At 42.3% G+C, this 27,968-nt stretch overlaps 1 protein-coding gene across 5 annotated transcripts in view; it reads right to left on the bottom strand.

Annotated features, from left to right (window-relative positions):
• Positions 1-552: 552 nt before the first annotated feature.
• Positions 553-27,968, bottom strand: part of dhdds (dehydrodolichyl diphosphate synthase) — a 43,050-nt gene continuing 15,634 nt past the window's right edge. For 4 of the 5 annotated variants that reach the window (XM_084335877.1, XM_084335876.1, XM_084335878.1 and 1 more), the window contains exons 5-9: positions 23,941-24,057; positions 22,914-23,015; positions 22,683-22,797; positions 10,736-10,843; positions 553-1,322 (exon numbers count right to left, since the gene is read on the bottom strand). In XM_084335877.1, coding sequence (XP_084192003.1) covers positions 1,080-1,322; positions 10,736-10,843; positions 22,683-22,797; positions 22,914-23,015; positions 23,941-24,057 — 685 coding nt within the window. In that variant the 3' untranslated portion in view covers positions 553-1,079. The remainder of the gene's footprint in view (positions 1,323-10,735; positions 10,844-22,682; positions 22,798-22,913; positions 23,016-23,940; positions 24,058-27,968) is intronic. The other variant, XM_084335880.1, reaches the window with a different exon arrangement.

Genomic DNA, 27,968 nt, shown 5'->3' with positions numbered 1-27,968 from the left:
TCCATAGACTATGAATAGGGCTCAGATTTTATGAGGCTATACAATGTTTATGTGAGCTCTTACATCGAAATTAGGTTTTAATTCAGGTCAAGACCTTAAAGCAATGCTAGAATATAAACCTCATTTGGATGCAAGAGCTCACATAAACATTGTATGGCCTCATAAAACCAGAGCCCTATTCATTGTCTACGGAGGACTGGATGGTTCCCCCTGATTTCTATCTTTAGGGGAGAGTGGTACATGTTCACAAATTATAATTCAACTGTCCTGGGAAACAGGAAGAAAATATGTGAATTGTTAAAACGGGTGGCATTATCCTTTAGTTGAGAAAACAAATATTAGTAGTGCCTTTATTACACAACTAGCAGGGCCTTGGAGTAAGTGGCTTGCCATACTTTTTACAAAGACACTTCATGTATATTGACCGAGTTTACTCTACTGGCATAACCGTCCAATTAAGGCATCCATTACGGAAAAAACAAACAAACAAACATAAAACCTTAGCATATAGCTTAAGTCTGAAAAATAATAATCCACACATCTTTAATGACATTAACTTACAGGGAATTTTATTCTCACTAAGAAAGCTGGTCAAAATATAGTTTTGTATGTTGTCAATAGCACAAACAAATTCAACAGATGACACAGATTGCTTTTCTGGGCCACAATAGTAAAAATTCCATGTATCCAAAAACCAGGGCCCTTGGCTCCCAGAACCATAGGCTATATTCCAATCGATGGCATGCATTTTTCACACAACTTACTTACACAACAAATTCATTACTGAGCTACATCTTGACCAGGCATTTTCTTTTTATTAGACTTCTACTACAGACATAAATATCCCTCATATACTAGAATATCCCCATAGGGGTAAAATTGCCCTCTGGTTTTTGTATAAATGTGTAATACAAAAAGAAAGCGTTAGCAGTTCCCATTCACTCATCTCTTCTCCTCAGCAGCCCTCTTCAGAAGAGGAGAGGAGAGGAGAGGAGAGGAGAGGAGAGGAGAGGAGAGGAGAGGAGGAGAGGAGGCGGTCGTCTCCACTTCAATACGGGGCAAGTTCTTCAAACACCTCCCTAGGCCAGGACAGCCTGGCTGGATAACACAGTGAAGAAAGTGTCTCTCTTGTGCTTCAGTGCTCCTACGAAGTCCTGAACCCGTTCCTCCCGGCAGGCAGTGTAGCTCAACAGCGCTTCTTGTCGCCTCTGGGTGTCAGCTGGCTTTCCATTCCCATGCTGCTGCATGAGCTCTGCCACGCAGGCACGGTCAGACTCCAGCTGCTGTAGGGCCTGGTCTTCTTCGTGAAGTTCTCTGGCTTTCTGTCATAACATAATAGAACACACACATCAGCTGTGTGTACTAATAGGAGTGTTTCACACACTAGCATTAGCCTTGTTCTTTAGCTGCGACCAGCAGTTAGTAGGTTGCTCAGTCTGGTACACTATACGACTAAGGTACCCATGTACATGTCAAAATACTTCCCAAAGGTCAGTGAATACCACAACCACTACACCAGAGGAAGCTCAACAAATCATGTTAAACCCAGATTAGGCTCAAACAAGGGACTAAACACGTTTAGCAATTATGCCACATCAATGTGGAACGCCCTACCCAAAGCTGTAAAGGAATGTGAATCCCTACCCACATTCAAAACTGCTCTTAAAGAGCACCTACGGGAGGCTGCAATTCGAAACTGGCCACCGTAAATGCCCAAAACCCCCACCACCTCCTAATAGACAGTCCCCTCCCCACCGCATGTATTATATTCCCTCCGCGCCGTATGGATATTTCTCTCCCACCCACCCCCTCCTAAAGTACAGTCCCCTCCCCATCATATGTATATACTCTGTCAGGATCTAGGGGTAACAGTACTGTATATTTGAATACCGTTTATGTCACAAATGTATCAGTACTAAATACCTATATGTCCCTATGCCATAAATGTCATGTATGTTGTGTATGTCATAAATGTCTATATGAATTGAAAATGGGGGACCTTGATGGAAACAAGACAAACGTCTTTTTCAGGTCTGCATCCCCTTAACAATTGTGTGTATTGAGCCGTACTGTATTGTACCCATTCTGCAATCTGTTAAATAAAGTTTTCATTCATTCATTCATTGGTTGGACTGTATTTCTTCCAAATTTAGTTGAGAGACCCGACATTTGGTATGGCTTAGATACAGTGCCATGCTAGATAGTGGTAAAGGGTATGGCTTAGATACAGTGCCTTGATAGATGGTGGTAAAGGGTATGGCTTAGATACAGTGCCTTGATAGATAGTGGTAAAGGGTATGGCTTAGATACAGTGCCTTGCTAGATGGTGGTAAAGGGTATGGCTTAGATACAGTGCCTTGATAGATGGTGGTAAAGGGTATGGCTTAGATACAGTGCCTTGATAGATGGTGGTAAAGGGTATGGCTTAGATACAGTGCCTTGATAGATAGTGGTAAAGGGTATGGCTTAGATACAGTGCCTTGATAGATGGTGGTAAAGGGTATGGCTTAGATACAGTGCCTTGATAGATGGTGGTAAAGGGTATGGCTTAGATACAGTGCCTTGATAGATGGTGGTAAAGGGTATGGCTTAGATACAGTGCCTTGATAGATGGTGGTAAAGGGTATGGCTTAGATACAGTGCCTTGATAGATAGTGGTAAAGGGTATGGCTTAGATACAGTGCCTTGATAGATGGTGGTAAAGGGTATGGCTTAGATACAGTGCCTTGATAGATGGTGGTAAAGGGTATGGCTTAGATACAGTGCCTTGATAGATAGTGGTAAAGGGTATGGCTTAGATACAGTGCCTTGATAGATGGTGGTAAAGGGTATGGCTTAGATACAGTGCCTTGATAGATAGTGGTAAAGGGTATGGCTTAGATACAGTGCCTTGATAGATAGTGGTAAAGGGTATGGCTTAGATACAGTGCCTTGATAGATGGTGGTAAAGGGTATGGCTTAGATACAGTGCCTTGATAGATGGTGGTAAAGGGTATGGCTTAGATACAGTGCCTTGATAGATGGTGGTAAAGGGTATGGCTTAGATACAGTGCCTTGATAGATGGTGGTAAAGGGTATGGCTTAGATACAGTGCCTTGATAGATGGTGGTAAAGGGTATGGCTTAGATACAGTGCCTTGATAGATAGTGGTAAAGGGTATGGCTTTATAGATACAGTGCCTTGATAGATGGTGGTAAAGGGTATGGCTTAGATACAGTGCCTTGATAGATGGTGGTAAAGGGTATGGCTTAGATACAGTGCCTTGATAGATAGTGGTAAAGGGTATGGCTTAGATACAGTGCCTTGATAGATAGTGGTAAAGGGTATGGCTTAGATACAGTGCCATGCTAGATAGTGGTAAAGGGTATGGCTTAGATACAGTGCCTTGATAGATAGTGGTAAAGGGTATGGCTTAGATACAGTGCCTTGATAGATAGTGGTAAAGGGTATGGCTTAGATACAGTGCCTTGATAGATAGTGGTAAAGGGTATGGCTTAGATACAGTGCCTTGATAGATAGTGGTAAAGGGTATGGCTTAGATACAGTGCCTTGAGAAAGTATTCACCCCCCTTGGCATTTTTCCTATTTTGTTGCCTTACAACCTGGTATAATTTGATTTACACAACATGCACTTTGAAGATGCAAGAATTTTTTTTATTGTGAAACAAACAGGAAATAAGACAAAAAAACTGAAAAGTTGAGTGTGCATGCACTGCTGCAAGTCTCTTGTGGGGTATGTCTCTATAAGTGTGGCACATGTAGCCACTGGGATCTTTGCCCATTCTTCAAGGCAAAACTGCTCCAGCCCCTTCAGGTTGGATGGGTTCCGCTGGTGTACAGAAATCCTCAAGTCATACCACAGATTCTCAATTGGATTGAGATCTGGGCTTTGACTAGGCCATTCCAAGACATTTAAATGTACAGAGCTAAAGCAAAGTAACTCCCGGACGGTGTGCAAAGTTTTTTTTCAATACATGAAAGAAAATATGATTTGAGAGACATTTGTAAATGTACTGTTCAAAAAGCTAAGAAAAGGATTAAAAGGAGGTGTATTTCTATTGTTGGGGTTAACTTGTGGAACAATGCTGATATACATTTAAGAATGAGTAATTCGCTTTTGGTTTTTAAGAAAATGGTTTGTATAGCAAATGTGAATAATAATTGTTTTGTTATTTTCTTTTAGAATACTGCTTGAGTCCTAAGGTCGCTTTCACATATAGTTTTGGTGGACTCGGTGCGGTTCTGGTGGTGAAGTTGCAACATTGTTGCATTCTTCATTTGGTTCGCCTGCGTTCACATAGAAATCTGTCAGGCACACCGAACTATCTGAACAATGTCACACGGTCGAAAAGGGCGCTCGTCCATTGGACACAATGGAGAGTGGAAATCCCTCCGCTTCAGAAAGTGAAATGCGGAAATACACAAACTGCGTAGCCGTGAGCAGGCGTGATAGTAGCAGAGGCATGGCTGATAGAGAGTGGAAATGTGTGTGTGTGGCTGCGAGCCCGTGTGAAGCCGAACCGAGACCTACGTTTTCAGGCGGACCAGAGTTCGCGTGTTTGGTCCGCGGGCCGAGTTCGACGCGCATTCACACAAAACCGAAAAACCGGACTATCGAATTCTGGTCCGATAATCCGGACCAAACAGCCCCTGTGTGAAAGCGACCTTAATTTTGTTAAGAATATAGGACAGGCATATAAGCATTATGCTTCAGTCTGTACCTTTTCAGTCACTGCCTGAATCAAAGATTGTTAAATGATTATGTATATTGTATTGTGTGATGAGACTGAATAAACTACTACTACTACTACTACTACTACTACTACTACTACTACTACTACATGTTTCCCCCTAAACCACTCGTGTTTTGCTTAAGCATTATTTTAAGGGTCATTGTCCTGCTGAAAGGTGAACCTCCAACCCAGTCTCAAATCTCTCGAAGACTGGAACAGGTTTTCCTCAAGAATTTCCCTGTATTTAGCGCTATCCATCATTCCTTCAATTCTGCCCAGTCCCCGCCTATGAAAAACAATGGTGTTCTTGGGGTGATGAGGTGTTGGGTTTGCGCCAGACATGGCGTTTTCCTTGATGGTCAAAAAGTAATTTTTTTGTCTCATCTGATCAGAGTACCTTCTTCCATATGTTTGGAGAGTCTCCCACATGCCTGTTTGTGAACTCCAAATATGTTTTCCTATTTTTCTTCTTTAAGCAATGGCTTTTTTTCTGGCCACTCCTCCATAAAGCCCAGCTCTGTGGAGTGTACGGCTCAAAGTGGTCCTATGGACAGATACTCTAATCTCCTTCAGGGTTATCTTTGGTGTCTTGGTTGCCTCTCTGGTTAATGCCCTTCTTGCCCGGTCTGTGAGTTTTGGTGGACGGCCCTCTCTTGGCAGGTTTGTTGTGGTGCCATATTCTTTCCATTTGGTCCATTTGGATTTAATGGTGCTCCGTGGGATGTTTAAAGTTTGAAATATTTGTTTTATAACCCAACCCTGATCGGTACTTCACCACAACTTTGGCCCTGACCTGTTTGGTTGCACCAGATCTTATTTAGGGGCTTCATAGCAAAGGAGGTGAATACATATGCATTGCACGCACCACTTATCAGTTAAATCTTTTTTTGGAATTCTGTAAAAATACTAAACTAGTAATTTTTTTTTTTTATTTCACTTCACCAATTTGGACTAAATCCATTTAAATTACAGGTCGTAATTCAACAAAATAGGAAACATGCCATGGGGGGGGGGGGGGGGGGGGGGGGGAATACTTTCGCAAGCTACTGTAGATAGATACTGGTGTGCAAATGGATAACAAAAATGCATAGAATGTTTGTGTAGTTCTCCTTCCAACATGGCTGCCTGTAACATTATAATAATAAAAAGAAAAATTGCCAATGTATGTGCAGTGGTAGAGGTTAAACATTGTAACCATTGTTGTGCACAGAGCAACTGTTGTTTCTTCCAACATGGAGGAAAGATGGGCATTCTAAACATTCCCGTGTGGTGCGGCTGGGTAGCGTAGAGGTCTAAGCATTCACCTACCACCGCAGAGACCCGGGTTCAATTCCCGGCAGCGGTACCTCTTGGTCAGTCATCCCTACGAACACATAGTCGGTGTTCCCGGGTGGGAAGCCGGTGGGGTACGACTGAGTGCTGGTCGTTGCAATAGCGACCCCTACTGGTATATCGGGGTGCTTGTTCAACAGGGAGGGGATCTGGGGAAGAGCGTGAAGTCCGTGAACCTCCGCGCACATTATGCTCTCCTAGTGAAACTCCTCATTGTCAGGTGAAAAGAAGCGGCCGGCGACTCCACGTGTATCGGAGGAGGCATGTGGAGCAGCAAAACAACCAGGAGGGAATTGGCATAACAACAAAATTGGGAATATGGGAGCAAAGTAGAAAGGCAAAAAAAAAACATTCAGTGAAAGGCCTCAATTGGCCAGATTGTGGCGCTATAACATGAAAATGTAAATGTTTGAAAACCCATTACTTCACTGGCTTTTCGGTGTCTTGATTGACCCAGAACTTGGTACACATAACCAGCTATCACCACCCATGTTGGATTCAACACATAATGATCATACTTCCACACCTGCTGATCCGATTGTCAAATAGATGTTAAATAAGAGTTGGGAAGCATGTCATGTAAATCGGTTTCAAAATATACCACAAGAGCACCACAAAATAAATGTTTGCCATCTCTTTCCACAGCGGTAGTCTCAATTCCGACAACATTTGGCAAGAGGCATTGTGGACCAAGAATTTCACAAATTGGTGACTTTTATGTGACGATCGTAACTCAAACTGTTGCTCAAATCATTATAGAATGTGCTTCCAGAAGTGGGCCCCAGATCTCATGTTGGTCAGAGGGAGCTCTCCAGCCTCAGCCTACTGAAGGTGGAAGATTGTGATGGAATTCCTTACACTAAATCACATCCAGAAAATAGTCAATAACAGCAATGCTCCCTATCAAGCAACTTCAGCCACATCTGGCACATTTTACACCTCATAAACACTATGACATAAAGATGTACTGAGTAGGGATGCACCGATCACGGTTTTTGCCACCGATACCGATCACCGATCGTCTATGGGCCATATCGGCCGATACCGATAGTTATTAGTTTTATTAAAAAAAAAATATTATTATTATATATACTTTTTAAAAAATTTTTATATAAAATATATATATTATATAATTATACTTGTAGTTGTATCATCTGCGAGACATCGCCACCACGCAACAAGTAAAAATTCTCGGTATCTGCAAACAGCTCCACTGTCTGTGTGTATACTCCGCTTTGGTCAAATCCAGGGACCGAAACTAAAGCCCGCCGCCCGCCAGGGGCGCTCAGTTTTTACCTTTGGCGCTTGACACTTAGAGGGCTGCCCGCCGTGTGGCGTGTAGATGTGTAGTTCATAACGATACTCTTATTTTGATTGTGCGAGTACAGATTATAGCCTCTCGTCTTTTTTTTCTCCGCCGCAAGATCGTTAAAAAACTACAAGTCCCACATTGCACTCAAGTCAACGGTCCAATCACAGTAGAGTGACGTGACTGGTTTCACGAGAAAGAAAGCAAATGACCAATCGGAAGCTCTCATTTGGCTTGTTTACTTCCTGAAACGCCACCATTGCGATATGCGGGCAGTCTGCTCTAGTCTATATCGGACCTCCATGAGCTACCGTTACTGTTTAAACAATGACCCAGTCAACTATTCACTTTTAGTTTAATACATGACGAGGCATTGTCTAACGGTATCTAGCTGGCTAGCTACTGATAGCTGCTGATATCAACAAATGCTCCAGCAATAGTCGACTCGAGTGCATAATACCTCCGTTCCCTCGTTAGCTAGCTTAGCTAGCTCACGTTAGATCTATCTGTCCCAGTAAACTAAATTGTCTTAGCGTTATCTACCGGGCTAGCAGTAGCTACAGATAGCTCCTGATATCAATGTCTTATAACATTGATTGAATGCGTATTCTAGCTGAGGGCATGTTGAATGTGATTTGACAAAAGAACCGTAACGTTATAAATAGGGTCCAGCTGCATCGCCGGAGAATCCTTGCATGCTGAATGTAGGGTCTAGCTGAATATAGGGTCTAGCTGCAGGGCCGGAGAATCCTTGCTGGAGCTGGAGGCTACTCAAGTATACACACAGACAGTGGAGCTGTTTGCAGATAGCAAGCATTTTGACTTATTGCGTGGTGGCGATGTCTCGCAGATAATACAACTACAAGTATGATATAGTATGATATAAAACTCTTGAATCTTGAATCTTGAAATCTTGATTATATAATATATATTTTATTTAAAAAAAAAGAAAATTATATAAAATATATATATATATTTTTTTTAATCAAAAAAATTTTGGCAGGTAAGAAATATGCTTGGCGGGTAGACTCTTCCCATCTACCCGCCACTGGCCGGTGAGTCAAAAAGTTAATTTCGCTCCCTGGTCAAATCACATTCAGCCCTCAGTGTCCCCAGTCAGAGCGATAGTTCAACAGGGTCTGAAACGTATAAGATGTGAAGCATGATAGCTAATTAACCAATGTTCAGCTGCAAAAACGAATAATGTCAATTATGTTATAAGACATTGATATCAGGAGCTACTGCTAGCCGGCTAGATGACAATTAGACAATGCATCATGTATTAAAATAAAGTGAACTATTTTGTTTACTGGATCATTTCGGTGTGATCTAACGTGAGCCAACGTTAGCTACCTATGCTAACGGAGGTCTCATGCTGGCGCATCCCTATAATTCTTAACACATTAACTGCCACAGAGTTTGCCCGTCTCAACCACTCTCTGCCACCACTCTAAGCCTATGGAGATGTTCACCTTCTTTGCAGGGCTATAACTTTTTAAATTGTATTGCTAAATTGACATTACTATGGCCCATTCAACATCGATTATTCATCGTTCAGGATGTAGGAACGTTATACTTTTTCATTCATAGATTCATACGAAAATACCGTCTAGAATATAAATATGTTTTTATCGTTTTCTGCAGTAATTCCTAGAACGTGAGTTATAGGCATAAACGCATATATAGATTATCAACTGCCGTTTGTTGCCGATACTGCCGTTTATAATTCCGTGATCGCCAGTAAATGCTTTATGTAGTATGGGTGATATATTGATCAGAGCAGTTTGCATTAATAATAATAAACAAACACGCTGAAAGTATCGTTATGGTCCTCTTACCGTTCGCCGATGAGACTGGAGGAAAAAGATCGCACTTATTTGACGGCGATCTACTAGATCCATTTCCGGTTTGTATAATAATAATAAACGCCCAAATCATATAGATTATTGAGTTATGGCAGCGATCCATATACACGCATGTGTGTCTAGAGTCCCGCAACAATATGTGAGTGCCGGACGCATTTTCCAGATGCACGGAGATCACCAGAGATCCATTTCCGGTTGTAACTCGCCGATCATCCACCAGGCGGCAGTATTGAAGCGTTGCAGAGTTGTGCAGGCTCCCACTGTATCAGCCGAGGCTGGGTGAGGAAATTATGAATACCATGGCGAAAAAATTAAATATGATATCAATAACGTCGTACGCCGTGGTTTGGCAGAATTAGCATTACCATGAAACACGTTGTAGGACGTTATTGGCGCCAGATGTGTTAAACTGAAATGCGCATTTGTTGATATCAGGAGCTATCAGTAGCTAGCCAGTTAGACAATGCATCATGTATTAAACTAAAGTGAATAGTTGACTGTGTAGTTTTGTTTAAACAGTAACGTTAGCTCACGAGCGATAGCTAGTTAGCCAACACTACCCAGCACTTGCGAAAAACGAATGCCAAACTGTCACGTTGATATCAGTAGCTAGATAACATTAGACAACGCCTCATGTATTAAACAAAAGTGAATAGATGACTGGGCCATTTTGTTTAATCCTTGTTATGTTGAAAGAGGAGCTCTGTGGTGCTCATGCACTCGACTCGTCTTGCCGAAGGGTTTGTTGACATGACACAGGTCTGGGAGGGGGAGGAGGAGGAGGGGCAAGACGTGCAGCAGCAGAGTGTGGCTGTGAGAGAAGAGCGAGTGAGAACTCTGCTGAGAATTGGATCATGTTTTCCGTGTCATCGATCGGTTTTCACGATCGGCAAAAATAAAGCATTATCGGAATTCACCAATCTCATATTTATACTGAATATCGGCCGATACCGATCGCTGGCCGATCGATCGGGGCATCCCTAGTACCGAGCCTACTTTATATTATGGAAACTAGGGATGCTCGATATTGGCTTTTTTACCGATACCGATATACCGATATTGTCAAACTCTTAATTTCCGATACCGATATCAACAGATATCAACCGATACCGATATATGCAGGGTTTCCCCCCCAAAACATTAAAAAATGTCAGGTAATTAACATTACATATCTCTTGTTGTGGAATTAACAACATTATGCATACTTTTGACAATAAATAAAATCAGAATTTGTTCTTACTTGCTTGCCTGGGTAAATAAAGGTTATAGAAATGTATCTGAAAACAGATACCGATATTTTCCGATATCACATTTTAATGCCGATATCGGCCGATAATATCCCTAATGGAAACTTATTATGGAAGTATTTCTTGGGATTTGAGGCATGGAAAACTATTAATTTATGACTGTAAGTAAGTTTCACTAGAATGCCTCTGCAAGTAGGAATTTCCACAGTAAGAACGTGCATCTGACTGACAACGGACACAAGGCCTTACCTGAATAGATCTGTAATTGAACTGATATTGGAGGATGGCTTCACACAAGTTCCAGAATGAGTACTCTGGCCACAGAACGGACTGGAACATCAAGCACGAGTGGGATGTCTGCAGGATGGAAGGTACGACATCAATATCAATACATATCTCAGAGGAGTAGCCCTGTCCATAGTGTTTTAGAATCACTCAGATCATTGAGTATTATTCATGTGTAATAGATCGGACTTGTGTTCTGGCAAATAATCATATTACTACTATTAAAAAGTGCCTTACTGTAATTGTAGCTCTATTATGCAGAAATGAATGAAAGGAGGAAGGATGAAGGAAAATCCTCAGTTGAAACCAGTCCCACGAACAGTTAATTACACGTTGAAAGGATGTATCATGAGGAATGGGTTTCTTTAGTCTTTGTATGGATCTGGCTTCAGTCTGAAGGGTTCGAATGATTCCTCCCAATTACAAAATCTTGAGGCTTGCCTGCTTGCCGTTAAAAAGTGGATGTCGCAAAACTTTCGACTCCTTAACACTATCAGTGCCACTTGTTAACATGGTAAAGCATGGTTGAATGCCACCACCCACTTCAATGATAGCGTTGTGAACGCATAATCTCGGCTATGTGCCTAATCTGCCCGTCGTTTATCAATGACTTGTTTGCAGTCAACATTGTTGAAACGGATTTTTAAATTTCTTTTATTAATTTTTTTAAAGAAATCGGTTCATTTCCGTTTTATAGCATTTTGAAAAGCCCTAGTTTTTCAGAAAAATATATAGATTCCGTGATAAACGCCCTTTACTGGAATATTCTGGCATACACAAAAAAATGTTGTCATTTTTCGGCCTATTTATGAATAGTTTTCAAATAAACGCTAGATTATCGATAGTATATGTGTACTTATGCACGCTATAGAAGCGATCTGAAAAATATATTCTCTCATTTCCTGATCAGCGTGCACACACAGACACACATATGGGACACGCTGAGATATAGGTGAAAAGAGCTCGGATTATCCCAAGACTGGTAAAATAGATTCCTTACCTCAGATCAGATGTTCTCCAAAAAGATTATTCCAATTCCTGATCGCCATTCCAAATATCGATCGCGTTTATTGATCCAACGCTGGGTACTGGTAACACATATTCCACGCTGTTCTGAGGGTGGGCAATTACTGGGATCGTCTCCGGTTACATGCCTGACAAGTAAAATGTAGATTCCGGACTCTTTTTTCCCCATCCATTTCATTCAGTCCAATCCAATGGATGCAATACCATCCGGAGAGACGATAGGGGGCGGTATTTTCCCTGTTCGAGCTCAGACAGATCCCCACTGGTAACGTGAGGCTAGATTGATGCAAAATGAATGGAAATCGATAATAAAAAAAATAACGATTAAATAACAAGATTTCTCGTTCTTGGCACTCATGAACTAACGAGATTTCTCGTGGCTGGCACTCAAAGTGTTAATGCTAATTGTTGGCCCCCCAAAACACAGAGGCCTGTTTGAGGACATCTCCCTCAACTTTGATACTTGTCATGTATCCCAGAGCTCCACCATAAAAAACCTCTGAGTCATTTTTTATTCCTCCCTCTCATTTAATGCACATATAAAAAAATTCACCAAAATTGCCTTCTTCCATCTTCATAATATTGCAAAAATGCGCCCCATTTTAACTATGGCTGATGCTGAAACCCTAATTCATGCTTTTGTCTCATCACGTCTAGACTACTGTAATGCACTTTTTTCAGGCCTACCTAATTCAAGCATCAAAAATCTTCAACTTGTGCAAAATGCGGCTGCACGGATACTAACTAAAACTAGAAAATTTGATCACATCACACCAGTTTTGTCCACCCTACACTGGCTTCCTATTCAAGCCCGATCTGACTTTAAAGTGCTACTCCTCACCTACACAATTTTAAATGGGCTTGCACCGCTCTATCTATCCGATCTCATCTCTCGATACTCGCCCGCTCGTGCTCTGCGCTCACAAAATGCGGGGGTTCTATCGATTCCTAGGGTTAAAAAGAAATCTACTGTCATTGCAGTGACTGTTCTACGTGCACCACCGAGGCCATGGATCAGCTTCTTATCGTCTTCTGTCCGTGGTCTGTCAACGTGGAGTTCATTGCTGGGTTAAGTACCGGTACTTCTATTCTATTCACATAATATGCTTACTACATATATCTATTCTATTCACATATATGCTTACCACTTCTATCTATCTATTGCTATGTCCGCCCATCACAATCACGCAAACTGTCTAACGCCTGTCCCGTCTCCCTGTCTCCCTGTGAGTGGCTGTCTCGGAGTGATGATCGGAGTGTTGGACGTCCCGTGATGATGACCGGGAGGATGCGACCCTCTCTGCGCCGCCCCTTTGCCTCAAATAGATCCGCTATCAGCTCTATCTTTAATCTTTCAAAATGTTCAGTTGCTATCGCATGCACTTATCTGTGTCTCACCACACATATGAGTGCATGCTTACCAACTGTTTGCCTGTTTTACTGCAACACTACTAACACCGACATCTAAGGGAGATCCCCCCTTGAATGGCCCTTCTAAGGTTTCTCTCCTCCACATAGCATGTGGTGCATTTTTCCCTATTGCTAGGTTTTAGTGAGTTTTTCCTTACCTTCGCATGGGTATGTCTGGGAGTGTTGCATTTATTTAAATTTTTTTGGACTTTATGGTGTTTTTGTTTTGTTCTTGACTTAGTGTTGTTTCTTCTTGACTTGTTTAAAGAAGACGTGTCCGGCTCATGGGGACATTAACACTTTGATCGCCATGGTTCAAATTCATAATTTACCATCCCTAGCCAGCTCTATTTGTCTATGGAGAAGTTCCCCTTCTTTGCAGGGCTATAACTTTTTTAATTCTATTGCTAAATTGCCATTATTATGGCCCATTCAATGTCCTATATCCATTGTTCAGGGTGTAGCAACGATATACTTTTTCATTCACATATTCATACTAAAATATGGTCTAAAGTATAAGTATGTTTTTATCATTTTCTGCAGCTTTCTCCAGAACTTGATTTATAGCTCCAAATGCATTATATTGATGATCAAATACAGTTTGGTAGCGATCGTTGCCAGATGAAAAATTTCAACTGGAGGTACTTCTAGAAGTTACTACGTATCATCTGATATTGACCGGATGGGCGAGGGGGCGTTTATAATTCCGTGGGCAACGTTATACCATTCATCTAGTGTGGGTCATATGATCATCAGATCAGTTAGTATAGAATACGTTAGAAAATAACGCTGGATCTTACCGTATGTTCCTCGCGCCGTTGGACGATCAGCGTGGAGTAGACAGTTTTCGATTATGGGATGTTGATCCTGATGAACCATTTCCAGGTTGTATAATACTATATACGTCCAAATAACATTGTTTATTGAGTTAGGGCGAGCGATTGATTATCCAGTGTGTTGAGATGGAGTCCGGCTACCGATCGCGAGTGCCCGGACGGATTATGGATGAGCACTTCCTGTTTGGCGCGCCCCTCCCTCTTGGCCGATCTGCCACCAGATGGCGCTCTTGAACCGTTAGACAGTTGAGTGGAGCTCACCAGTACATCTCATGTCTCCGGAGGAGAAATATGATTTCGATCACAGATTTTTTAATTATTGATATCAAAGACGAGTTACGGCGTCTTCGGCAGAATGAGCATGGCGAGGAATGACGTCTAAACACATCATCGGCGATTCAAGTGTTAACGTGTGTTGTCGGGCCTTACAAATAAATTTGATTTGAATCGAGGTCTTCATATTAACAAGCTGTTCAGAATTGCTTCCCCTCAATGTTACAATGGGATGAATTAGCTTTAATCAATCAATTAGCTGTGCTTTTTGGAGCCAGGAACGCCGATTACCAAATGTACTGCCCAGATAGTAAAAGTTTGTTTTACTCTTGGGTGTGGGCTAGCCAGGCATGGAAGGAAATAATACATTTGATTTAAAATAAACTTTATTGTGGAAATGGCCGTAAATTAAACCAGGCCCAAGAATATAATTATTTAATTCCATTTTATTTGTAACTAGGGCACTTAGAGAGATGCCTACACTCGCACCCGAGTAGGCAAAGCCTGGAAGTGCTGCTCTTCAGGCTACAAAATGCATTAGCCTACACTACATTTGTCAAGAGCCAATTGCGCAGTCGTTCAGTATTGGCATTAACACTTTGAGTGCCAAAAATGAGAAATCTCGTTATTTAATCGTAATTTTTTTCTATCGATTTCCATTCATTTTTCATCAATCTAGCCTCATGTTACCAGTGGGGATCTGTCTGAGCTCGAACAGGGAAAATACCGCCCCCTATCGTCTCTCCGGATGGTATTGCACCCCATTGGATTGGACTGAATGAAATGGATGGGAAAAAAAAGAGTCCGGATTCCACATTTTACTTGTCAGGCATGTAATCCGAGCCGATCCCACTCATTGCCGAGCCGCAGAACAGCGTGGAATATGTGTTTCGACCACCCAGTGTTGGATCAATAAACGCGGTCGATATTTGGAATGGCGATCAGGAATTGGAATAATCTTTTTGGAGAACATCTGATCTGAGGTAAGGAATCTATTTTACCAGTCTTGAGATAATCAGAGCTGTTTTCACCTATATATCAACGTGTCCCATATGTGTGTGTGGCTGTGAGTGTGTGTGTGCTGATCAGGAAATAAGATAATAGATTTTTCAGCCCACTTCTAAAGCGTGCATAAGTACACATATACTATCGATAATCTAGCGTTTATTTGAAAACTATTCATAAATAGGCCGAAAAATGACAACGTGTTTTGTGTATTACAGTAAAGGACGATTCCTGCTAAATCTTTCTTTTTCTGAAAGTTTCAAAAAACGAGCGTTTTTCAAAATGGTATAAAACGGAAATGAACCGATTGAAAAACAATCCGTTTCGACAATGTTGACTGCAAACAAGTCATTGATAAGTGACAGGCGTATTAGACACATAGCCATAATTTAAGATATAGTTTATGCGTTTGTATATGATCGCCCTCCATTGACTACAGCGTTGGCACTCAAGCGCCTATTTCTGGCACCCCCTGCTGGCACGGAAAGTGTTAATAAATCAGATGTCATGCTAATATGTCATGTTCTACAGTATGACTTACTATATGATACCCAATAAAACAAGCCTACTTTGCTGGAACGATTCATTTAGAACGTATACAGTACGTGTGTGTGTGTGTGTGCGCTGAGGCTCACTAAGCCTTTCTCCATGCATATTTATTTCTGGAGCATTTATTTATCCACTCTGGTTGGATTGTGTATCGTACTTGTGCTGTATAATAACAATACATTGGAATCTAATCTCATTTTGAGATGAGTCGCAAATCGCTTCCTGTTGAATGGATCGATTGAGTGCAATGCCGAACCTCTGCTGTTCGCCATTTTCACTTGTCCTGAATTTTCTTTTGGAATTCGAAGCTTCCGGGCCGAGATTCGATTTTAATTCGAAGCTTCAGACTATAAGCCGCGCCTTTTTTCCCATTTTTCGACCCTGCGGCTTATATAACGGTGCGGCTAATCTATGGATTTTTACAGCTAACGGCCACTAGGGGACCTCCTAAATCTATGGAATTTCACTTGTGTTCTTGGCTGCACAGCATCTGGATTAAAGCTTCCGCCAATGGTGATTTTTAAGCGGATTACAATGCCAAAAGAAAAGATCCCGAACAGCATCTCCTTTAAAGTCAACAAGAAAGGGTGGATTATGGAAAGCGTAATGAAGGAGTGGCTGAATGAGTGCTACATCAAGCGCCCTGGAGGATTCTTTCGCCAAAAAAAAGCTTTGCTCGTTTTGGACAGCATGAGGGCCCATATAACAGATTCTGTGAACGCAGCCATCAAGAGCACAAACTCAATTCCAGCTGTGATTCCTGGGGGCACAACGAAGCATCTGCAGCCACTCGACATCAGTGTCAATCGTGCGTTCAAAGTGGCACTACGCGTTCAGTGGGAGGCGTGGATGACTAGCGGCGATAAATCATTCACCAAAACTGGTCGCATGCGAAAAGCAACTTTCGCTCAAGTTTGCGAGTGGATCCTGACAGCGTGGAGGAGTGTCAAAACATCCACGATCACCAACGGGTTCCGAAAGGCTGGACCCTTACATATGGTAATTAAACATTAAAACACCTGCGGCTTATAGTCCAGTGCGGCTTATATATGTACACATCATTCAATTTAGCTGCTGCTGTTGTGGGACTTGTACAGCACTTTGTTCAACTTTGTCAGTGCTGTAAAGTTTAAACCTTTTTAAATCTTAGACAAACGAAACTCTTTGCTTTCATGAAATATTGTAAGCCGTCATTTGAGGCTTCATAAAAGCAGCACAATGAACACAAATCTGTCAGTGCCGAGTCCGACCTCATCTTAAATAACAAACAGCATTGCTTGTTGTAATTAACAAAGAGAAGCAGAGTTGATTTTGCACAAAAAAAATAATATATATATATACCGTACTTTTCGGACTATAAGCCATTACATTAAGCCAAAACATTAAAACACATGCGGCTTATAGTCCAGTGCGGCTTATATATGTACACATCATTCAATTTAGCTGCTGCGGCTTATAGTCAGGTGCGGCTTATAGTGCGAAAAGTATATATATATATATATATATATATACTAAACATTTTTTTTTACTCATTCCGGGCCAACAGCGCCCTCTGCTGATGGCCCTTCCGTGCCAACGCTATATCCAATGAAGAATAGGACTTATTTGCGAGTGCATAAAACATATCAAATATAATAGCAATAGATCTAAATAACAGTGATCATCAATGAGTTGCTTCCAGTCAACATGTACGAAACTGATAGTTTTTTCATCAGTACATTTCCGTTTTAAATACGAGTATAGTTTGATATTTCTAGTAATTCCAGAGAAAGACACGATAATAGCCCTTTAGTGGAATACACAAAACACGTTATAATTTTTCGGCTGATTTATGAATAGTTTTCAAATAAACGCTAGATTATCGATAGTATATGTGTCCTCATGTACGAAGAGAAGCAGGGTCTGAAAAATCGCTTCTAAGTACTTTGGTCGGCGCGTGATAGGAACATCCGATTACCCCAAGATTCGTAACATAAAGGCCTTACCTCACATCTGATGTCATGCAAAAAGATTAATCCAATTCCTGATCGCCATTCCAAATATCGATCGCGTCCATTGATCCAACGTTATAGTCCAAAACACAATGATCCACGATGCTCCCAGTGGGGGGACTGCAATAGCATCCAGCTGCATGCCCGAGAAGTATTTAAGACAGCCCTACAGCCTAGCATATGACATGCCCACTGATCTGATGTCACGGTTCGCAAGGAAAAATCAACGAAATTTCGGTTCCAGCTGAGCACCGATTTTTCACGGTCCGAACCAATTATTTCCGGTGTGAACGTGCCGGCTAGTTCGAGATTAGATTCGGGAACAGGCACCGCCACAGAGCCCTGCCGGTGTGAAAGACCTCTGTTAGGCCGCTTTAGACAACTTAGATACTGGAACGCTTGAAACATTACAACATCTTTCCTGCGACCTCATCACCCCATTTAAATATCTAAGCTTTTATGAAAACATAATTATATATCAGTCATAATCCCAATCAAAATGGGGTGTGTGATCAGTGCTCGTTTCATTTGGCAATCTCTCATTTACAATGACATCGAGAAAGACAGCACATAACAAATACAGAAATAGTAGAAACTGAATTTCAATCAATTAAACATGTTTAATAATTCAAAACAACTGCAGACTGTGGTGAATGGGTTTGCTATTAAAGGAAAACTCCAACATTTTGGGAAATTATCTTATTTAACATCTTCCCTGGAGTTAGACAAGAAGATACATACCTTTTTTGTCTCCGTGCGTGCATTTAGCTTTGGGAACAGTCGTTCCGTTAGCATAGCTTAGCTTCATCACTGGAAGTGAGGCAGGACAGTAGCCCGACGTTCCCTACAGGTTTGTTGATATTCTCATTCCTTCAAAGGATCCGAACCGATTGAAGTTTATGGATACCATGACTTAAAATCCTCGTACCTTGACGATTAAAAGCCGCCCCAATTTTGAAAACAGTAATCCAATGGTTGGTATTGATAATATACTACTAACTACTGGACGCTCGGAGCTAACCGGAGCTAACACAGAACAGGATGGTAAAGCAAATATAATGACTTCCTTTCTGGGGTTTTCAAAATAAAAGTGCGACGTTTATAGCAGCGGAAAACGTTTATTTTGTACATTATCTAACGTTAACACGAACCTAAAGTTAGTTTAGGTTCGTGTTAACGTTAGATATTGTACAAAATAAACATTTTCCGCTGCTATAAACATCGCACTTTCCCAGAAAGGAAGTCATTATATTTGCTTTACCATCCTGTTCTGTGTTAGCTCCGAGCGTCCAGTAGTTAGTAGTATATTATCAATACCAGCCATTGGATTACTGTTTTCTAAATTGGGGAGGCTTTTAATCATCAATGTAAGAGGATTTTAAGTCATGGTATCCATAAACTTCAATCGGTTCGGATCCTTTGAAGGAATGAGAATATCAACAAACCTGTAGGGAACGTCAGGCTACTGTCCTGCCTCACTTCCAGTGATGAAGCTAAGCTATGCTAACGGAGCGACTGTTCCCAAAGCTAAATGCACGCACAGAGACAAAAAAGGTATGCATCTTCTTGTCTAACTCCAGGGAAGATGTTAAATAAGCAAATTTCCCAAAATGTTGGAGTTTTCCTTTAACGATTTAAACTGACCAATGGATACAAATGAGTTGTAAAATATTATTATATCGGGGCTGCAACGATTAGTCGACATAATCGACAACGGCGATCATAAAAAAATCGTCGACGGGGAATCTTTGCGTCGATGAGTCGTATAAAAAAATCAGACGCAAATGTTCATTTGTAACTGCAGTGCACTACAGGAAATGCTGGGGGCAGTATCGTTTCCATTGTCTGACTGCATTCTGTAGTAACGGCCCGGGTAAGAGGAAGAAAGAATGCACCCCGGAGCTTCGGAACATGGGTAAGTTTTAGCAATAGTATTGTATTTTTTACGTTAGCTTACATGTTGGAAAACAGAACGTCTCATGGATATGGATAATGCTTGCTAAGCGAACTCTATTGCTGGGGCTTATAGAGGCTGCGGTATGTTTGTTGTATGTTGTATGTAACGTTAAACAGCGCCAAGCTACAGCATTGCTGCACGCTATTTCAGTTATACCGAGGCTGCGGTATGTTGTATGTATCGTAACGTTAGCTAAACAACAGCGCCAAGCTTACAGCGTTGCTGCTTTTATATACACATGTAGTCAAGGTGGCAGTGTGTGTCACAATCTTACTTAGCTAGTCAGTCTGCAAAAACACGACACTCTGTGCTAACGTGAGCTGTCTGTAGCCTAGCCAGCCAAGTTCCAACTAGCTTTCCCATGGTTTAATGTTAATGGCATTATGCAGTAAATCATCTAAAATAAAGTTTCACACATACACACACACTCCTCTCACACACAGCAAACAAAATACATAGAACTTGAAGTCTGTCTGATCTGTCATCCTCCTTTCCCCCTACAGCTGTTCCAAGTCACCCTCCTGGACCAAGTTACATCCCCATCAGCCGCAGTGCTGGGGGCAGATGCTGCTACTTATTTTCTTTCTTTGTTTACATTTAAACACTTGCACTTTAATTTGTATTATTTAATTTATTTATTTAGTTATGATTGATTGTTGTATTGTATTTATGTTATTCAAATACATTTTGATTTAAGCAAGTTGCTTAAGATCCAAATTCAAATGTTTCATGAGTCATTATTTTAATTTGCTATGTTAACTGTTAAGGCAGAGGGACTGGACAACAGGGTGACATTAACAGGTGTGCAGACTTGAGCATGTGAGGTAAAACATGACTGGAGCCCGGAAAAGGAGCCGCGCCCATAGGAAACAGATGGAGGGTGTGACAAAAATAATCGTTAGATTAGTCGACTACCAAAATAATCGTTGGTTGCAGCCCTTATATACATATATATATAATATATATAATTAAAGGTTTCTGAGGTCAACAAAGGGAGGCTTTCACACTTTTTTCACATCAGGAATCTTAACGGAACATGCCAATGTTATAGGAAAAGTGCTTACCGTCTTCTCCAGAGTCAGACAAGAACATAGATACCAATCTCCTTTCTATGCGTTCAGTATAAAGCTATCTCTGGGTTTTAACACTTTGAGTGCCGGCCTCCGTGTCCTATTTACCCCGTTGAATGCCACCGCTCTATTCAATGACAGAGCACTCGCATTTGTGAACGCATAAACTATATCTTGAATTATGGCTATGTGTCTAATACGACCGTCGCTTATCAATGACTTGTTTGCAGTCAACATTGTCGAAACGGATATTTTAAATTTTTTATTATTATTATTATTATTATTTAATCGGTTCATTTCCGTTTTATACCATTTTGAAAAACGCTATTTTTTTGTAACTTTCAGAAAAAATTTTAAAAGATTCTGCAGGAATCGCGCTTTACTGTAATACACAAACACGTTGTAATTTTTCGGCCTATTATGAATAGTTTTCAAATAAACGCTAGATTATCGATAGTATATGTGTACTTATGCACGCTATAGAAGTGGGCTGAAAAATCGATTCTCTTATTTCCTGATCAGCTACACACTCACAGCCACACACACATATGGGACACGTTGATATATAGGTGAAAACAGCTCTTATTATCCCAATACTGGTAAAAATAGATTCCTTACCTCAGATCAGATGTTCTCCAAAAAGATTATTCCAATTCCTGATCGCCATTCCAAATATCGATCGCGTTTATTGATCCAACGCTGGGTACTGGAAACATATTCCACGCTGTTCTGCGGCTCGGCAATGAGTGGGTTTGGCTCGGATTACATGTGTTGAGATATATGTTCTCATATGTTGAAAATGGGATCATATGTTATGTTTTGTAGTGAGTAGCCTAGACGTTCATATGCATGTGTTGTATTGGAAATGTGGTGCAACTCTATTCTAAGTATTGTGTTTTGTTCTTGTACTTGCAGTACGTAAAGACATGACGGTATGACGCAGTGGCGGGAAGCCGAGCACGTATATCTAGCTGTCAGCTGTCATCAGTCAGCTGTCAGTGCGCACAGGGGTGAAAATGGTGTGTCACAGCTGGGAGTGTTTGTGGTGTTTGTAATGGAGGAGAAGTTTGGTTCACTTATTGTAAATAAACTATTCACATAAAAGAAACAAAACGGATCAGGCGTTCTTTGTGTGGATAAATACATATGATAAGATATGAGTCATGATGACAAAGAAACAGAACCCTCTACATTGAACAACACTGATGACGAAGAAACAGAACCCTCTACATTGAACATGGAGAGCGAAGGAACACGGAACTCTACAAGATGCCTGACAAGTAAAATGTGGAATCCGGACTCTTTTTTTCCCATCCATTTCATTCAGTCTAATCCAATGGGGTGCAGTGCCATCCGGAGACGATAGGGGGCGGTATTTTCCCAATTCGAGCTCAGAGAGAGTGCCAGTGTTAACGTGAGGCTAGATTGATGAAATATGAATGGAAATCGCTAATAAAAAAAATAACGATTAAAAAGAAGCATCTCTCGTTTCTGGCACTCAACGGTTGGCATGATATAATGAATTATGCCGTGGCTGGCACTCAAAGTGTTAAGATAGCCTAGCGGCCCGTATCTGCTTCCATTCATTTGTGCTAAACTAGGCTAGCTTGCAGACAGATAGCTTTCTACTGAACGCATAGGAGAAAATTGTCCATCTTCTTGTCCGACTGTAGAAGACGGTAAGCACATTTCCTATAACTTTGGCATGTTCCGTTAAGATTCCTGATGTCACAACATCTGATGTTTGCTTTTATTTTCCCAGGTTAATCACCATGAAGTAAGTCCCATCCTTACCTGCCAGAGGAGGAAGTCACTGAGACGCAGCTCCCCTGACGTACGGATGAGCAGGTCTGGGTCAGGAGAATTACTGCTGTACAGACACTCACTGAGGAGGGCCTCGGACACATCGCTGAGCAACGCAGAAACAGAAACACACGTTAACATTCTCTGATGACATCAAGTCTACTGTACGTCATGTTATGTATATTGTCGTTCTAAGATATGGAAAATAAATGCTTGGTTCACCTTGACTTGATAAGCCCCTGTTCCACTCCCCAGGCCATTTCCCTGACCGCGTTGGCAATTTCATGTCTCGAAGTGTAGGCAAAGCACACGTTTAAGAAGCATCTATTTGTAGAATGAGTATATTGGTTAGATTCCATTCAATTGTATTGTCATTGCACAGCACTAGTATGGTACAACGAAATTAAGTTGGCATCTAACCAGAGTGCAAAGGAACAGTAAAGTGCATACAGTGTAGGGGAGTATATATGACGAAGCTACAGAATAAATATGCTAAGGTAATGTAGAAGGTCAAGGTGGTCAAGAAGGGGACGAGCATCACAAATCAACCTCTCCACTCTCTGTCTCAGCGGTTTTCGCTGTTGCCTTCTGGCCGCCGTTATGGCGTTCCATTAAGTAGGGCCAACCGTTACGCCAAATCTTTTGTCCCCTCGGCTATCAGACTTTTAAACACAGACAGTAGTCATTTTAAGTATCCTTTTACACTTAGTTGTCTGTTTTTACTTTTACTGGATTGTTTAATGCATGGAATGTTGTTGTTGCCGTGCTGTCATTGAGATGTTTTTGTTTTTGTCATTTGTTGTTTTTGTTACTCGTGAAGCTACAATATGAATTGCCCCACGAGTCAATAAAGTTGTCTGAATCTGGATGTACATTATTGTTATATACAGTGGTACAAGTATACACTATGGTAGTAAACCATACTAGCTAGTGTATGGAATACATACAGATATAGGTAAAAGTATATACAGTACAGGTATATGCATAATTTGTATATATATATATATATATATATTTACAGATATAGATAAATGTATATATGGTGTATACAGAGTTGTATATAATTGAAATCCTACAGTGTTATATGGATAGGCTATAGATTATTAAGGTAGGATATATCTACCCGATATATATACATTTGCATTTGGGTTTACGTTTTTCAGAACAGCAACATTGTGTATGGATGGGGAAGGTGAGACGCTGGTGAGGAGGATCACTGAAGTGCAAGTGAATGAAATTAACATCCTACTTGTTGTGACTCCTGGTTGCGACCACAGCGTTGGCGATGACCTGCTGGAGGTCCAGCGGCAGCATAGTGAGGTCTCCCAGTACCCGGATACACACGCCATGCTTCTCCAGATTCTCCCTGTGGAGGAGAGCGGGTTGGTGGTTAGAGAAACATCTCTACGCCATTATTGATGCCCAGTGCTTACCCGCTACACCAGTCTAGAATTGTATTATCTTTTCCTTGTATTACTTAACCAATTATTTTACCAGTCATCACTTACCCACCTCAACACCTATTATTGGGGCAGGGGAGGCTTGAATTCTCCCATTTATTTTCTTTTTACAAATCAATATTTTATGGGTGTTTTTCCTCATCCTTGCACTATTCTACTGTCTATTTTATGCTAATTTGTGTATATTTTATTGTATACTCATTCTATGTCTGCACTTTATGCATTGCTTTTATTTAGTCAGAAACCTACTAATAGTCTTTTAAAGATTCATAGATAGATCATAAAAATCTATCATAATAGGGAATCTATTATAATATTTTTTCGATAGATATTAATGACAGAAATCTGGAGGTTTTAATGTCAATTATGCCTGTCTATAATTATGCCAATTGTTCTGAAGGATCAGATTAAACCGAATATATATATTTATTTATATATATATATTTAATTGTATTTGTATATCCCCTGATATCCCTTGTATATTCCTTGTACAATATGCATTGAATATCCCTTCTAGTCTACTGAACATCCCATAATAGTCTCCATTCTACCATTGGACGAGACCTTGGTGCCAGGTCGCCATACCCCTCAGACCAGGTTCAATCGTACCGCTCAACATGTATGGACAAGTCCTAGTTCCGCGTAGGAATATGTCTACCGCACCACTAATGGTACTATTTGTTCATAGTGCGTATATATACTGCGCTATTAAAGTAGAGCTTTCTTTTAGTCCAGTTCCTTACCCTCCAACAGAGTGACAGACGCAAAAGCCTCCCCGCGAACCACGTGTGGGCAGTAAGGCCAATTCGGCCCAGTATCGGCATTGAGACATCGTGTATATTAATATTTGAATAGTCATATTTGGCACTATATCGTCGAGTTGGACGTATTCTATTAAGCTAATAATAGTCTATTCATATGTAGTGCCTCGTGCGGTAAGAGTTCTATAGTAATCAGCACCCCCATCGTTTCGGGCATCAGCTGGACGCTTATCCAGGGTGGTTGACCCCACGTGAAGCTGCACCCGAGGAGCTCCAGGCCAAAGAGCGAGTGGACCTGTATATTGGATTATTCTACCGACGACGGCTAGCCTTCCCCGGCTTGGATTATGCTTTGAGTACTTTGATTATTCTATGGATAAAGGCCAACACTGCGGTGTGTTGGAAATACCCCCCCCGGAGAGGACGACAGGTGAGAAGACGCTCTACACGACGAGGTCGCCTCACGTCTCTCCATCGTGGACCGGAGGACGCCGGCCACAGAGAGTCCAACTGCTTTCATCTGTGGATCGAGGATCGCTGGGCACCGGGTCGCACGACTGTGGGCTCTCCCAGGATACCCTCGGCCAGACGGGATACAGCCAGACTCTACCCCCCCCCCCTCCAGCTGTCCTACAAGCAGTCGGAACCTTCCCCTAGTGTATCCAGCTATATAATCATTCAAGTATCATTGCTATTGTTCCCTAAATATTCCAGGTTGTATATTTGCTTCCTGCGCAATCAGAGATTGGACATTCGATATTGATCTACCTACGAATACTCATTTGCCATAAAAGTGCATACTATTTCAAATCATAAATGTAATTAAGTGATCGTTGTACATACCTTTTGCTATGTATTATTAATAAACGCAGACTTTCGACTTGGTACATTTGTGTTGGATCCGTTTCATCAGGTGGGAGTGTTTATCATAATTATTTATACCTAGTACTGGGTGGCCAGAGTCTAAAGTACAAGAGGTAGTGGTAGTAAGTATCATATCTAACAATACAGTCAGGGAATTGTACCCCTCAGTTACAATTGGTCCTTCGAGCCGGAGGGTAATCAGTGTAATATTAATATAGTGTTATTAATATTAAAATGGCCTATGATGAACACTCCACGAAACGATCCTCCTAACCAACAACGCCCGCGGCGCAAACGACAGCTCCCTCAGTACCTAGAGGCTTACGCTGTCAGTCAACAACCTAGTCTTCTACCAACAGTAAACGCGGTAAAACTAGAAAGTAAAATTATGTCTAACCCTAACGACCAGGCTACCCCGACCATAGAGGCCCCTATGGGTTCTAACGTAACTGACCCAGCTCACGGTGGGGACCGGGGGGAACCAGACATGACTTTACACCCCGCCAATACCGAAGAAGTAGTCCCCGACGAGTCCCGGGAGGAAGACAACACTACCGAGAGAGAACTCGGCACGGAAGAAGATGAGGAGAGCACCGTGGAGATAGAGCTCCAAGACTCCGCACGGAGTACCCCAAGGGACGGCTCCCCTATACAACCGTCTTCTCCCAGCGAGGCAGAGAGGACACTACAGCAGGCATTCCTCGTCAGCCTGAAAGCCTCTACTGAACGCGATAGACTCCAGGGTGAACGCGATCGATTGCAGATACAGCAACGGAGCGAAGAAGAGCACATACGCCTGGAAATAAGACGCATTCAGATGGAAGAGAATATGGCAAGAGACCGGGCCGACGCCCAGCGCGCCGCCACCGGTGCCCAGAGAGAATCGGATCTCACCAAGCGCGAAGCCGAGCGCGACAGAGCACAAGCGCAACTAATAGAACAGCTGATCAGAAGGACAACACCCCCTCCCTCCACCAGAGGCTCCAGGAACTCGTCTAAACATCACTCCAGGGCGGCATCCCCTAGCCGAGTAAGCGACCCTGAACTTGACCAACAGACGAGGTTTATACCCCCCGCAGACCCCCTTCCCCAACCGGTCCAAGCGAGACCCAGCCACCGGGAAGGAGCAGCATACACTGCGGAGAGGCTAAATCAGAGACTACAAGCCCTGGATGACCTAACGGAAGACGAAGAGGAAGAGGAGGAGAACCACGCCCGACGACAGCACAGTACTCTACCGGACCAGGAGGTCCAGTACAGCCCAGGCTATACCCCCGCGGAGCTGCGCTACAGACCCCCGACGCTATTCACGGGTGAGCACGACGCACGACCCGCACCGAGGAACAGCACCTGGACCAGCGGGCCATGGTACACAGCCGGTACCAGCCCACGCCAAGGAGCAGGAGGAGACTCGCCTAGGAGGCCTCTCCCCCAACGCTCGTCGATGTATCAACAATCCGCGTCATACATTGGCACACCTATGGTACCAGACTTCACCCAGGAGAACCGGGCCCAGTATACGGAGCTCCGCATGTGTCTGGAGACAATGTTGGTGGATGTCATTGATGAACGCCATAAATACGCGATACTACTGAAGCATTTAAAAGGTACCCCGCGCGCACAACATAGCGCTCGCCTACGCCACTTCCACGACCCCATACACCGCAGCGCTGGTAGCGTTGGACCAGAGATATGGACGTATATGGGATTACGTGATCCAGGAGATCAGGCACATCGACCGCCTACCCCCAGCAATAGACAATCGAGCACTGGACGACCTGTCCATCAGAGTGCAGTCCCTGGTAGGGATGCTGGGAGCGCAGAGGGAAAAGGGTAGGCATGAACTATACGCCAACTCAAATGTAGAGAGGATCTTGGAGAAGCTACCGCCCGCCCGACAGGAGCGCTTTAGGCGGCAGAGAGACCACCGAGACCCTAATGGCCCCGAACCGAACCTCCTCGATCTAGCCGACTTCCTGGCGAGAGAAGTCAGCAGCTTACGGCTAGATACATTCGGACGGAGCACCCCTGGCTCCAGAGAAGGAACCAGGAGACTAAATGATGGAAGAAGATCGGTGACTGTCATGCACCAATCGGAGTCAGTGCCAAGCAGTAGGAGCCACAGTACCCCCTCAAGAAAGGAGAAGTGGAAGATAGTGTGCCCCTACTGTGAGAAAGAACACTGGCTGTCA

Source organism: Notolepis coatsorum (assembly GCF_963971535.1).
Source record: "Notolepis coatsorum genome assembly, chromosome: 19".
Lineage (NCBI taxonomy): Eukaryota > Metazoa > Chordata > Actinopteri > Aulopiformes > Paralepididae > Notolepis > Notolepis coatsorum.
Note: the sequence above shows the minus strand (reverse complement) of the source record. Positions and strands in the feature narration are given on the sequence as shown.